The sequence below is a fragment of the Silurus meridionalis genome, chromosome 12, assembly GCF_014805685.1.
Source record: "Silurus meridionalis isolate SWU-2019-XX chromosome 12, ASM1480568v1, whole genome shotgun sequence".
Classification (NCBI taxonomy): domain Eukaryota; kingdom Metazoa; phylum Chordata; class Actinopteri; order Siluriformes; family Siluridae; genus Silurus; species Silurus meridionalis.
In genome coordinates, this window is record NC_060895.1 from 15,393,406 (window position 1) to 15,407,553 (window position 14,148).

General features: G+C 35.6%; 2 protein-coding genes across 2 annotated transcripts in view; one reads left to right on the top strand and one right to left on the bottom strand.

Annotated features, from left to right (window-relative positions):
• cog6 (component of oligomeric golgi complex 6) overlaps positions 1-2,421 on the top strand; it is a 78,879-nt gene extending 76,458 nt beyond the window's left edge. The window contains 1 exon segment of the mRNA XM_046863178.1: positions 2,152-2,421. Within this exon segment, the coding sequence (XP_046719134.1) occupies positions 2,152-2,175 (24 nt within the window). The 3' untranslated portion in view covers positions 2,176-2,421.
• A 7,266-nt stretch (positions 2,422-9,687) lies between these two features.
• Positions 9,688-14,148, bottom strand: part of foxo1a (forkhead box O1 a) — a 34,455-nt gene continuing 29,994 nt past the window's right edge. The window contains exon 4 of the mRNA XM_046863177.1: positions 9,688-14,034. The gene's annotated coding sequence lies outside the window, so the exon portion shown is untranslated. The remainder of the gene's footprint in view (positions 14,035-14,148) is intronic.

The following is a 14,148-nucleotide window of genomic DNA, read 5'->3' on the forward strand; positions in this document are numbered from 1 at the left end:
TTATTGATATTCTTTAGCTTGCTGCCAATAAAATCTGAAGTCTTTTAATCATTCAAAATATGCAGATTTTTCTTTTTATTATTATTATTATCATGATAAATGAGGCAACTCTGCAATATAACTATGAAGATAAATCAGTGACTTACTGTTTGAACTTTGTAGATTTTTTTCAATGAGATAAAGTCATAAGCTTATGTATGCTAGTTTTTAAAGCATTTCTGGTTGCACCATTTATGAAACCAAAAATATACAAATAAGAACAAGAATATTTTGAACAAGTGTTTGAGAAAACAAAACAGTTTTTCGCACAGACTTGTACCTGAATTGTTTAATCTCAGTGTGCATTCTGCTGAATTCCTTGTGTTTACAGTAGAGACTGTAAAAAACCTACAGTGACTCATAGCTGCTCTTACCAATATTCGCTCTTACCTTGCAGATGTCATCTATATAATGTATACTGAAGCTGGAAAAAAAGCAAAAGTTGATCTAAAATGTACTGCCAATGAAAATTAATTGCTAAGAAAGAACACAATGTGAGCAGACGTTGTACATGCATTACCGGGTTAGTTAGTTGTCCTAGCTGGCTATCTAGTTTGTTTGGCAAATGGATAAACTCCACAGCTGAGTATCCTTACAGTGTATAGAACTCAAAATGCAGCTAATATTGACCTCCAATATTATGTTGTGTGTTAGACTACTCCATAAAACAGTGTTACTTTTAAGAACATAATTTCTCATATACATTGAGATAAAACATGTGCTCTATTATCTGGAGTCAGTGTGCAACCAGCTGTCTGTGTTCCTTGCATCTAAGCATTTGTTCCTGGTCTGAGGGAACATCCAAAAATTCACATGGTTCCATTAGGCAGCCATTAGATCAAGCTGCCTTTCTTAGCGTTTTACATTGTTTTCACCATCAGCCGGATATGTTCTAAGAACACTGACATCATTTCCTGTGCTGTAGTGCTTTAGAAAGTGTCTATGGTGGAGTAGTTTCTGTTTTGAATGATCTTCAGGTTTAGGTGCACCCTGTGCTTGTTAGTTTGGGCCAGTCAGTGTAAGTTATTTCAATACATTGTTTGCTTAATCCTATTTCATTTGAATGGACAGGTTTTTTTTTCACTGTATCAACTCTAATCCAAAGAAAGAACACTAGGTTACAGATTTCACACTTTCACAGTGTTGCTAACTCTTCCTTATTAACTCCTGTGTTGTTGTGATTTTTATTCTATTTGCCTTTCCATTGTATACTTTTTCTGAATTTATTTATTTGGATCCTTCATACAAACATATAAAGAGCATGCTTATAAGTTAACTTTTCTGACTTTTGAAGATTTAAACATTGCAATAAAGCCTTCAAATGAAGCACAGACTTAAAACCTAACAATGTTAAAAAGTCTAAAAATAAAATTCTGTGTTTCTGTATGTGAGAAAACTGGCTGGTTCAGAAAGCACAGACACATAGTTACAGGCTTTGTGTTGAGCGACATGGCACCACCCATGATAGTAAGCTTTTGCCCAATCCCCCACGCCTGCACATATAATCATCATAGCCGACTGATCAGTCATCGCCAGCCAAGCGTAACATACTTCCCCTTCAGCTTCATAATTGAGTGCAGGCCTGCATTAAAACACTGTCCTAAAGTCAGTGGGGTTTTGTGGGGAAAAAGAGATGCATTGAGATGCAAGTTGGAAAGTGTTTTACAGTAGTTTACTGTTCAGACTTGTTCGGTGGGTTAAAATATAGGGAATGTTTTATTCTTCCTCACGCACATAAAACTCGCTGCAGAAGCAGTCAATCCACTGTGGTGATAGCTAATACCATCCTAGTGTAAAATCCTGCACTCTTTCCTACACCTAGATGGTGTTGCTCTACGATATGAAGCCTGTTCGGCATGGAGGGAATTTGGAAAACAAGTAGAATTTCACTTCCGCTTTGTAAACTCCATGAACTTTTTTCTGAGGCAACCACTCATATTTAAGGAAGAGTTTCCTTGGGTATGATGATCATATAGGACATGGGCATATTCTCAGTTTCTTACCTATGCTATTAAAGGTGTATATACTGTTTAGATAATTATTTTGTGTGTGTGTGTTTTGTAATTTGGGCTTGTGTGATTTGGTAAAAATAACGGCAGTCATGCTTTCCAGGAATCCTCTCACCATACGCCATAAAAGAGGAAGCCGGCTGTGATATAGCAGCAGTAAAGAGTATCAAAACACCACATGCCATGATTCAGCACGAGGCATGCTGCGCCGTCTTCATCATCACGCTACACGTGCTCTGCCACAAGCACACGGCATTTTGGGGAAATCACAGCGGTGGCAACATTTTGCAATGTAATGTTGGATATTAGGAAACCTTTGCTAATGTTGTTATAAAGTGAAACACTCCTGAACTAAACTCAAAGTGGTGACTGATGCTGTATCTGTTTTCCTATTCTTTCAAAGTACATTGACAGGAACGAGAGTGTCACACATGAATACAGACTTCAGTTCCAAGTTGTTTACATTTGAAGAAAAAAAAACATTTTGTCCATTATTAATTGTCTCGTTCAAATCTAACTCCATCCAGAAGTTTTGTTTTTTAAGTCTCACTTTCCAAAAATTGCATTGCACGATGAAGTAAGTGGTTCATTACTGGTGTTGTCAGACCTTTTGCAATAACTTACAGTGACAACCTTCTTATTTAATGAACACAATTCAAATTCATTCAAATTACATAATTAAATTAGCAACAAAGCAGCTTTTACAGAAATCTGGATATATATTAAAATCCCTAATGAGTAAACCAGAGGCAACAGGGTGAGAAAAAGCTCCTTAAGACGACTTGATGGAAGAATCATTAAGTGGAACAAGGAAAAAGGAGTCGGTCCTCTTCAGTCTGGCAACTGATAGTTAGATTATAAATCATCAACATTTGTATATTATCACACATTATTAAAAGTGCTAAATGAAGGCTGAGTATGAACATCAGGTTTTTGTTTAGCAATAAGTATAGTATAACAAAATTATCCACTGAAGTGAACATTCTTTAAGGTGTCCACATGGGGCCATTAGCAGCAGCAGAAAGTGAGTCAAAAGTACAGAAAGCTTCCAAGCAGAAGTAGAGCATCATGATTGATCAGAAAAATACAGAAGAAATCAGGAACCAGGAATCACCCATCATAATCAGACTACTACAAGGATAAAACAGACAATAGGCAAATGTGGGTCATAAATAATTTTCTCAAAAAACTCAAATCATTAAAAAAAAAGAACGTAATTTTTTTATGCAAATTGCATGTAGGAAAATAACCAATATATATACAGTACAGACCAAAAGTTTGGACACACCTTCTCATTCAAAGAGTTCTCTTAATTTTTATGACTATGAAAATTGTAGATTCACACTGAAGGCATCAAAACTATGAATTAACACGTGGAATTATATATGAATTATATACATAACAAAAAAGTGTGAAACAACTGAAAAATGTCATATTCTAGGTTCTTCAAAGTAGCCACCTTTTGCTTTGATTACTGCTTTGCACACTCTTGGCATTCTCTTGATGCCTACTTTGAAGAACCTACAATATGACATATTTTCAGTTCACTTTTTTGTTATGTATATAATTCCAGACCACTTTTGTCTGTATATATATATATATATATATATATATATATATATATATATATATATATATATATATATATATATATATATATATATATATATATATATATATATATATATATATATATATATATATATATATTAAAGAATGATTAATGAAGCTGTACTCATTTAAAACCCAGTTTGAAATAAATAAATGAGTGAAATCAGTTTTAAAGTTTAAATTCTGTAAAGCTGCTTTGAGACAATGTCCGTTGTGAAAAGCACTATAGAAATAAACTACTTGGTATAACAATTCATCTTAGACTGTGAAAATTCTAAAAAAATCTAAAACCGTTGATCTACTTATCCAGTGAATTAAATAATAATATCAATAATAATAATAATAATAATAACAATAATAACAATAACAATGTTATTGTTATTGTTATTATTATTATCATTTTATATAACCTGCTTATTTTGAACATCACACAAGTTATTAGTAAAGTGTACTCTTATTGTTTTTTTTAAAACAAAATAGGGACCAACATAGTTTTTGTGGCTGAAACTGTAGGGAAAACCTAATACATACATCACTAAAGTCATCAAAATAATATTGCTATTAATACAAATGAATACAACATGGACTCCAGGGGAAGTCAGTGATTAACGAGCTTAGTCTGTATGAAAGCCATAAGTTTTCATCAGCTATATACTAGTTGATGAAGTATGAGAACAAACCCTGTGACTTTTCCCTCCATACAAAATGTTACCAGTGGATGGCACAGTGGTGCAGCAGGTTGTGTGTAAAAAAAATGTAATAAAAATGGGAGGAACAGCTAACCCCCCTCAGGTGTCAATCAGAATGTGTTTTGATGCGCTTTGATGGATATATCAATGCACTCTTGCCCTGTGGCCAGTGTTCCTGGGATTGGCTCCAGATCCACCACAGCCCGGACCAGAATAATGCGCTTACTGAAGATGAATGAATAAATGAATGAACATGTCACCAGATCCTCTGAGCCTGCTTGTGCACTATGTTCAGTTTAGCCCACATGTTTTCAATTTGCTTTAAAACAAGGGACTGTGAGAGACATTGCAAAAGCTTGATTGTGTGTGTGGTCATTGTACCATTTTTTGGTGCAGATTTGGAGAAATTCAGTCAATTGTTCTGCTAGAAAACAAATGAACAGTAACACTGTTTGAGACTTGTCTACTACTGAATGTCTTCAAAATAGACTCCTTGAGTTCAAAGTGGCCCAAACCCTTGCTAAGTTCTTTGTGTGTTTGTAAGCACAACATTATGACAGCCTTACAAAAAATTCCCACTATTCCCACAAATGGCTAATGTACGAGTTTAAATAAACTTCATTTTGGTCTCATCTCTCTAAAAAACATGGCTTTAATCAAAATTCCAGTGCTGTTAGGAAACACCAGGAATCTACCTTTGTGGTTTGAGGAGAGTGAAAGGTTTTCATTGCCAGGCCTTTTAAAAAGCTTGTTGACAAGGAAATTGTGTGTTATTGTCATTTTGGATACTTGGTGACCCACGGATACCAAGCCACATCTGCAAATCCTCCAACTGTGATCCTTACAGAAATTCTAGCCTTTTGAACCACCTCACAGTTTGTGGGGGGAAAAATACACATTCATCACATTTATTATTTTCTAACCAGCATTAACACATCGCCATCTGTTTAAATCTTCTTAATTATTATCCTATATATATAATGTTTTTATTATTTGACTCTTTTACTTTCTTTCATGTTGATAGATCAGTGACTGAGAGTGGAATATGTGTCATTTAATACTAATATTGCAGTAAAAACAAATGAACTGAGTAAAGGTTCTACAATTACACACAAAAACACTATTAATCAAACATTTGGACACATGTTAGCTTTTTCTCTTCAGTTCAAGTGTTTTCTTCTTTTTTTTTTCATTCATGGACTTTCATCTAACATTTGACAAGCACTGAAAGGTATTTCTATCTATCTATCTATCTATCTATCTATCTATCTATCTATCTATCTATCTATCTATCTATCTATCTATCTATCTATCTATCTATCTATCTATTTAATTATGCTTATATGAATATATTTACATTTATATATTTATAATTAGAATATTACAATATTTTTGCCTGTCAAAAGCCTACCTAATTTTTCATTCTTGAGATATTGAGAGACATATTACATAGGACATATGTTCCTTTTGTTAACCTGCAACAAACAAAGTCATTTAAAGGTTTGTACATTTACTTTTGAACAAACAAATGTACAAATCAACAGAATTAAACATTATTCCATTAAAAAAATCCTCTAGTATTAATTACAGCTTTACACACTTTGACAATTAGTTTATCAAAACTTTCAGCATTTCTTTCTGACCTTGGGATCCAGTTCATCCCCAGGTGTGGTGACTGGGCAGGCCATCATAGATAACTCTCCAGCTGAATGTTTGCTTTCTAAATAATGCTTACAGAGCTTGGACGTATGCTTCGGGTCATTGCCTTGTTTTATGGTAAAGTTGGCTCCGTTTAGCTGCACTCAAGATGATATTGAATGGCTCTGAAGTATAGTATGGTAGCTATGCTGGTTCAGTATTCCTTTCACTCAGAATAAGTCTTGAAATTTCACTGCTCTCTGCTGAAGCTGAACATTTCCAAAGCAGCAGGTCTGGGTTGTTCCCGGTATGAAGTGGTTAGTACCTACAGTACCAAGAGTACATAGGACAAGTGGTGAATAAAAAGAGGTCCATAGTTAATGGTCTGGTCTGGTGCTCATGCTGACTCCTGTCCACTGTCAAATGCTTCTACAATCAGATCATGCATCTATGGGAGGTGCTTAACAAACAAATCCTCTTTGTGAAGGAGCACCTCAGGACTTACAATCATGTAAGAAGGTGTTGTATTTTGTGTGGGAGGGTCTCTCCTACAGAGTGATTTAGTGCTGTGTGTCTCTTTGTATTTGCTGTGAAAAAAGAAAGAGGGCCTTCCCCCACATAGCCTTTATTTCTCCCATGCTTAATGCTTAGCAGAATGACATAAGGCTATGCTAATGAAACCCATTTGTGGGGAGCAGTGAGGCCACAATTCATATGTGCTGTAACGGCAGAAAAGTGCTTTATGTTAGTGCTGGAGCAATGTTACTAAACAGTTTGCACTTAAACACACACATAGATTAAAACTCTATATGCATACATACTTTCTAACGTATTAACTTAGTCAAATCCATCTTCCAACTTAGTTCAGAATCCAGAGTATAAAATGTTTTTAGACATAATTTAATTCTTCATTTGATTACTTCCTCTCATACCTCATTCCAAATTCATTTCCAATTGCATTGGCACATTATAGCTCATCACTGGTAGTTTTCCTATTTTTTTCTCAAGTACTTAGTCATTTCCAGTGTTTTTTGGATGACCTGGCTTACACTTAGCTGGATATCAAGCATACAGCACAAAGTTTTCTTCAGCTCTGCTTCTCTCCACACAACTCCACAGAAGAGTCATCTCAGGACAGCTTTCACTATGCCAGCGTGAGACGCTATGCCATCTCTCCCCTAACAAACTCGCTACATCTGCTTCTCTTTTTGCAGAGAATGCATTTTCTCCCCCTGCCATATGGGCCCATGGTTTTTCTGGTCATGTTCACTTTGTGTGAAGCTTCAGTGATTTGAAATCTCTTCAGTTAGTGGGGTAGATTCGACTCGATTCCAGCCACCACACCACATCCTGTCAAAGACCATCACCTCATAAGCAAGTGATGTTAGATATATTAAAGGCATTGGTTACATTTGAACTCTTTTTCAGTGGTATAAAAAACTTTCTTGGTTTAGTTTCCTGAAATCATCATGACACAACAATCATTGCTAATTGGTAGCGTTTGCTTAACATTAGACATTGCGCTAGTAAATATGTTAACATGATTTATGGTTTTGGACTGATGTAATGATTAAAAACAGATAAAAAAAAAGAAAAGTATGCAGCTACAGTAATACTTTATGTAATTTAAATAATAAGTCTTTCTCACACCACTGTTTTTATGATAAACATTTTGCTACCAACATAAAACTGTGTCTTGTAGTGTCACATAAAGTGTGAACTAATGAAAGGTTCACTTGTGAACATGGTAATGCTAATTCCTACCTGACTGTCTTAATTTTCTAGCCTTTTAAACACTACAGAACTGAGCATAAAGAGATGTACAGATAACCTGCATCATTAAAGCATATGAAATGGAAGAAATCCCCTCAGTGTTTCCCATTAGTCTGTTCCTATCAGGTTTGTTCCCTAGATAGAAGCAGCACGAGGTGTTAGACCCTCTGTTTTCAGCCCCATTGCGGCTCATTTACACGAGCATTCGACTGGGAGACGGGGACGAAACATTTGTCCTCAAAGAGAGAGGGTGCATACATAAATATTACATGATGAGTAGTAGATTTGTCAGTAGAAAAAACATTTTTGGGGATAGAAAAAATACAGATAAAATTTTAGTTTTATCTCATTTTATAAAAAATATCTATTATTGTCTTACTTTATTTCTAAATGAAAACACACAAAATGTTGGTGAAAGCGATGGAAAATAAGTGTTGGTGTTTGTCCGGATGTAGCCTTCACCCGCCTTCTTTTGCCGTTCTGCTGGGAGAATGCAAAGGTGGCATATGCTTTTGGCTGCTGTCCACCGTAGCCACACACACACACACACACACACACACACACACACACACACACACACACACACACACACAGAGCAGTGAATTCCTCAGGAGTCTGCTCATAAGCAGCCTCCAGGGGAGAGATGTCCCCTCCCTCCCTGCTCTCTCGCCTCTGTCAACACACGCTGTTTAAAGGGAACATTGGGCCACACCACTAGACCAAAAAAAAAAAAAAAAAGTTTAACTCGGGGGAATTATGAGGATGAGAAATGAATGCCAGCTCTCACTCAGCGTTCAGCACTTCCACCTGTCCTTTTCCCAGCTGCAGCCGAGACCTCAGCTGAACTGCTTTGGGGTTTGAGCCATTTCAGAGCATTTTCACCTTCCATTCAAGGATCTTAAGGGATATAGAGTCATTTCATAGTTTTGGCCAGTGGGCCAAGAATTACTGGCTTTACGTTTGTGAGGCAGGAAAGCCTGGGCTCCAGCTTGGTATTGTTCCAACTTCGAGGCCCCAGCTGGAAGCCAAAGTCATAAGAGAAACTCTATAGCCAGACTTGGAGGAGAGAGAGGAACAAGAAGTGCCAGATCTGCACATATTTTTCTCCCTGCCGGCTTTCTGCGCTATCGAAAAGTGAGGGCTTAGTAAGCCCAAAGCTTTTCTCATGACTGTTCTGCCCACTGCTGTCTGGCTTTGAAGTTATCAGATGATTGTATCTCCACATCAGGAGAGAGCCAGAGCACAGGTCAAAAGGACATGAAGTCTGTGAAGAGGTGACTGGGTTCATCGTGCATACACAGTAAAATGGCTTGCATCACTTCCTTAAATTTTCAACTTTGGCTGATTATTTTTGACAGCTTATTGAGCATTTCTGAAGTAAGATCACTTGACCATGTCATCTTAAACCATTGGAAATAGTCTTAAGTACAACATTGGCTTAGGATCTCTAAAACTTAACCGTACCTACAATTGCTAGGATTTGAACGTATTGAATGCCTTTTAAAACGAATTTGTTGGTGTTAGTAAACCTGTCCTAGCATTATACATCAAGCTTAAACAATTAAGTTCATGTTTTTAAGTAAAGCTTGGTGTACCTTTAGCTTTCCACATATTTACAGCTTGTTTTTCATCTAGTCTATACGCTTTAAACCGGGTTCTCATAATCTTATGTACTGTGTGTGTGGACATGTGAACCCATGACCTCAGACAACCCTGAGCTTCTTCTAACAGAAAAATAAATAATAGTTATGAACTGTAATTCAGGCCAACATCGCTTAAGCAGAGGAAACACTAGAAGGTGATACACATCTGACAATTAATTGAAAAAAAAAGAAAAGAAGAAAAAACAACAACTGCTATCCCCTGGTATTAAAAAATGTCCCCCTATAACTACCTCAGTTCTAAATTAAAACACAATTCACAACAGATTCTTTTCTTGTTTTAAGATCATTTATATACATATATGGCTTCATACAGCAGCAACATATTCTGGTTGTTGTATTGTAATACAAGCACATCAGGAAAAAAAGTAAATTTGAGAGACTCACACTGTACAAACTGTTTGGCTAAAAGACAGTCACTTACTGCCAACAATCTCAAAGTAAAACAGACATATCAATATCAGTAAGGAAATGTCAGCATAATGATCTCCAAACAATAGCATTTTCTCTTGTATATAGATTTATTATTTATACATACATTGATTGCACATTGAGATATAGAATTTCTTTTGTTTTTTTAATTGTGAATTTCTGTACATAAGTTAAGAAATGTAACAGTTTGTTTCAAAATAGGTCACATCTCATATTCACTGCTTTGTTTCTCTATGAAAGTGCAACATCTCATAATTGATAGATTCTCTTCTATAAAAGTTGGTCCAAACGTTAATCTGAATACACAAATTAATCATTAATCTTTATCAAATTGACTTTTTTTAATTTAGCAATTTTATGATTTTTTTTTCTATTATTTCTATATTTAATTTAAAAACTGCTGAAAAATACAAGAATAAACAGAGTCAGTTTACAAAAAAAGCTTTACATGTAAATCTACTTTCTAAATACTTCATTTTTTTTTTCCCATAACATCATTATTTCTCCACAAGCCCATAGTACATATACATATTGTCATCAGTAAAAACAAACCGAATGTAACAAAAAGTAATAAATGAAGTACAAGAATGCATAGATGTAAGCATTTGCAAAAATTAACAGAGCATATACAATACAAGTCAGCTTGCTCATATCTAAAATATTGTTTTATGATTTATCCATTAATATTAGCAGACGTTTTCTATGTTGTAGTCCTCTTTTTGAAGAGCAGCCTGCACAAGAAGTATAGCTCATTGGTTAATAGATCCTTTCTAGAATAGATATGTGGCAGTCGTTTAAATGTACATGAACCTCATGTAAAGAAATCAAATGACATTATTTTAATAGTATTTCTGTGACACATCAGCTGTTTGACCTTTGAGGAGAAGTTACTGCATATCACTTCAAAATATCGATGCTTTCACAAAATGTTAAAACAGCTCTAAAGTGTATCGTTGTTACATATGTCATTATCCTAGGGTTCAGCCGCAGGACAAGATTCAAGCAGATTCAAGTCTTTCAGTGATATGCTTATGCGGTACGCTCAACATTTCCACAGAACACTGTTTATTTACCATGCTTCAGAATAAGCTTGTCTCTGACTCGGCCAAGTCTTGATTTTCTAGTATTCTGAGGCAAAAATTAAAAAATTATAATTAAAAAAATGATTTATATATATATAGACATACACCCATAAAAGAGAGAGAGAGAGAGAGAGAGAGAGAGAGAGAGAGAGAGAGAAACACTATCCTTGTACAACTGGAACTCCAGACGTTTTGAGGTTGAGTAAATTGTGCAACAAAAAAAACCACACCAAAATGTGTGATCATTATAATCACTGTGGTAATCAATTGAATTATGTTTTCCATGTAGGCCTGATTCCAAATGGTATTTCTGTTTAAATGCTTCCAATAATTTATTCAATATTTCTCTAAAGCTGATCCTGGAAAGATGACATGCTAGGAGTTGGAATCATGAAGTGATACTAAGAATAACTGTTTGTGTTATCGAGATGCCAGGATGTGATTGGTGAAATCATGTTTGGCTATTTGATACAGATTTTGATCACAAAAAGTCAGTTTGAAAAATCTAAAAGAAATCCATTTCTGGAAATAGTCTGATGGAGAAATGTATGTGCAAGTTAAAGATATTGGAAAGGGCAGGTAGTCAGATATTAAGCTCGCTACGTACTATAATCACTAAACCTTAAAAGCACATTTTAGATTAGGAGTGACACTGCATGCCAATCTGTGCATCATTTCATGTTTACACAGACAGAAAAATTGACGTTCGGTGAAAAAACATTATACTTGTTTTTGTCGTATAAAAAACGTGTTTCTCTTCCATAGCAGTCAACCAGATATGAGTTAATTAAATCTATTGAATAATAAATTATTAAACTTAGACAGAAGGAACACTGCTACCTTTGATCCATTAGAATACATGTAACACATGCAGTTTTATGCACTTTTTAGTGACACATACAGCAAGTCTCCGGATGTGCCAGAACTAAGACTAAGACTTCCAGTTTTTCAGGAATTTCAGTTTAGTCAGAACAATTGGCGTCCTTATTGACCTCAGTTTCAGCCAATAATTGAACTCAAAAATAAAAAAACAAATGAAATCAACTGATATAAGCCTAACTATGTTGAAATAAGAATACCTACTGTGTAAAACTTGATATACTATTGATTTTCCAAAGACAAGACATCTCAGTTTTCTTAGAACCGAGCAGGTATTTCTGAAAGAGTTTTGTACAGTGTACAAAGTGAATAGCATGGTAGCCAAACTGAACAAAACAAAGTGAAGGCTAATGGGTTTTATGATGGTTGTACAAGGATAGCGAGGCAGGTCAGCTGAAAAGGAAAGAGGGAAAGAAATGGAAGAAAAAAGGCAGGCATTGGGTCTATTTTATTTCTCTCATTTTTTGATATCAGTAATTGGAGAGTAAGAGAAAGGGAGACGAGAGAGAGAAAGAGAAAAGAAAAAGAGAGAGATATAAACATAGATAGATAGATAGATAGATAGATAGATAGATAGATAGATAGATAGATAGATAGATAGATAGATAGATAGATCTGACTTGTAATCTGTGACGTGACTCAACCACGTCTATTCTCCTTCACGCTAATAAATAAATACATTTCCCTATACTTTTTTTTTTAAAGGCAGAGGTCTGTAGCTTTTCTGCATGCACAGATGGTGGTCCATAAGAGCCCATCTGTGCTGTAGTTTTTTAACTACAAACAGAACTCCTGTGTGAGGGACCGCATGAGAAATGTTAAAGGACATGTCCAACAATTTGTCAAAATTTCTGCCATGATAAATCAAATAATAAGAGTCTACAGGGCAAAGACTGGTCACTGGTATACTATTAAACCATAGCATTTTAGGATTGCAGAATATTCATATACAATTGATTAATAGAGCTCAAAGGGCCATCAGAGTATACACATTGCCCCAATATGAGAGCTTCCAGGATACAAACACCTAAAGAAACTTTGCAAAATGGGTGGACCTGTCCTTTAAGGACCCCAAAACACTGTTAAAATGCATTGTACAAGCTTAATCTAACTTTAGCTAAAGCCAACCATACACAAAATCAATAACATGATTTGGAAAAAAAAGAAAAAACTAAAACGCGTCAACTTTATACTTCTGCCATATATATTTACCGTCTATTTACAGGAAATGTAGAAAGGTGTACAGTTATGAGTGAGAATGAGCCAACCGAAATGTCAAGTGTCAGATCCAGTTTCTCTCAATTCACAAAACACTAAATCTGCTGCCCTGATTGCTGAATTCTTTGTGTAAACGCTCTGTACATGACATGATCACAACATACTTGTTAAAAACGAAGTAAGTCTGCTGTGATTCAAACAAATTGAGGAGAAAATAGAAAGTGTTGTAATAATTCATGTAACACAGTCCATTTAGGCAGACAGTTTTTTCCCTAAACTTCTTCAGGTCCTGCCAAGAAATGGACCTTCTACAGATAAAACTATATACACTCATCTTCAGGATCCAGTTCTTTTTCCCAATCAGGTTAGCTTTGAGCTGTCTATGGAATTAAGCACTGCATGTAGACATTAGAAAGCAAAAGCCAGCAGTTTGGACTCTAACAGCATGCTAGACTTGTAGAGAAAAAGTATACATCACCATGCAATGGCCAATTTAAGGGCTGGTGAAGAGAAAAAGCATAAATTTAAAAAAATAGGTGCCTCAATTTAGGATGTCACCCGATCACAGTGTGAATTTAGTGGAGAATTTGATTGTTCTGATAACCAGGATGTTCTGTAGTTGCATAAATGTATGCACGTTGCAGTTTAAAGTATGAGTCTCATTTGTGAACCTCACCGTCTTCGCCCTGATTTGACCACTGGTTCCCTGTAGCGAGAAGAAGGCAGCAAAATAAAGCACATTTATTTGGCTAAGGAGCACAGGCACCTGGTTTGGCACTTGGTTTGAAGGCGCATTGCAATGCTGGAGCAGGAACTTCCTCCTTCAGCTCCTCACCGAACAAACGTCCTTGGCAATGTGCAGTCATATCACAGCCATGGCTGAACAGGGCTAAAGCAGGAGAATGTCCGTGATGAGAAGCAAGAGAAGAGAGAATAGCTTGAATGGGTCATAATAGCCTCTTTGGGCTCTTACTCTCCAGTCTGATGAGCAGAAAGGTATTACCTAAAAAGAGAAAACAAAAAAAAATCCATTAATCCACTGTCAATCAAAGGACTAACTAAAATTACTTTAGATATTGAGCTAAAATTCCACCTTCACCTGTATTCTGTGTATATG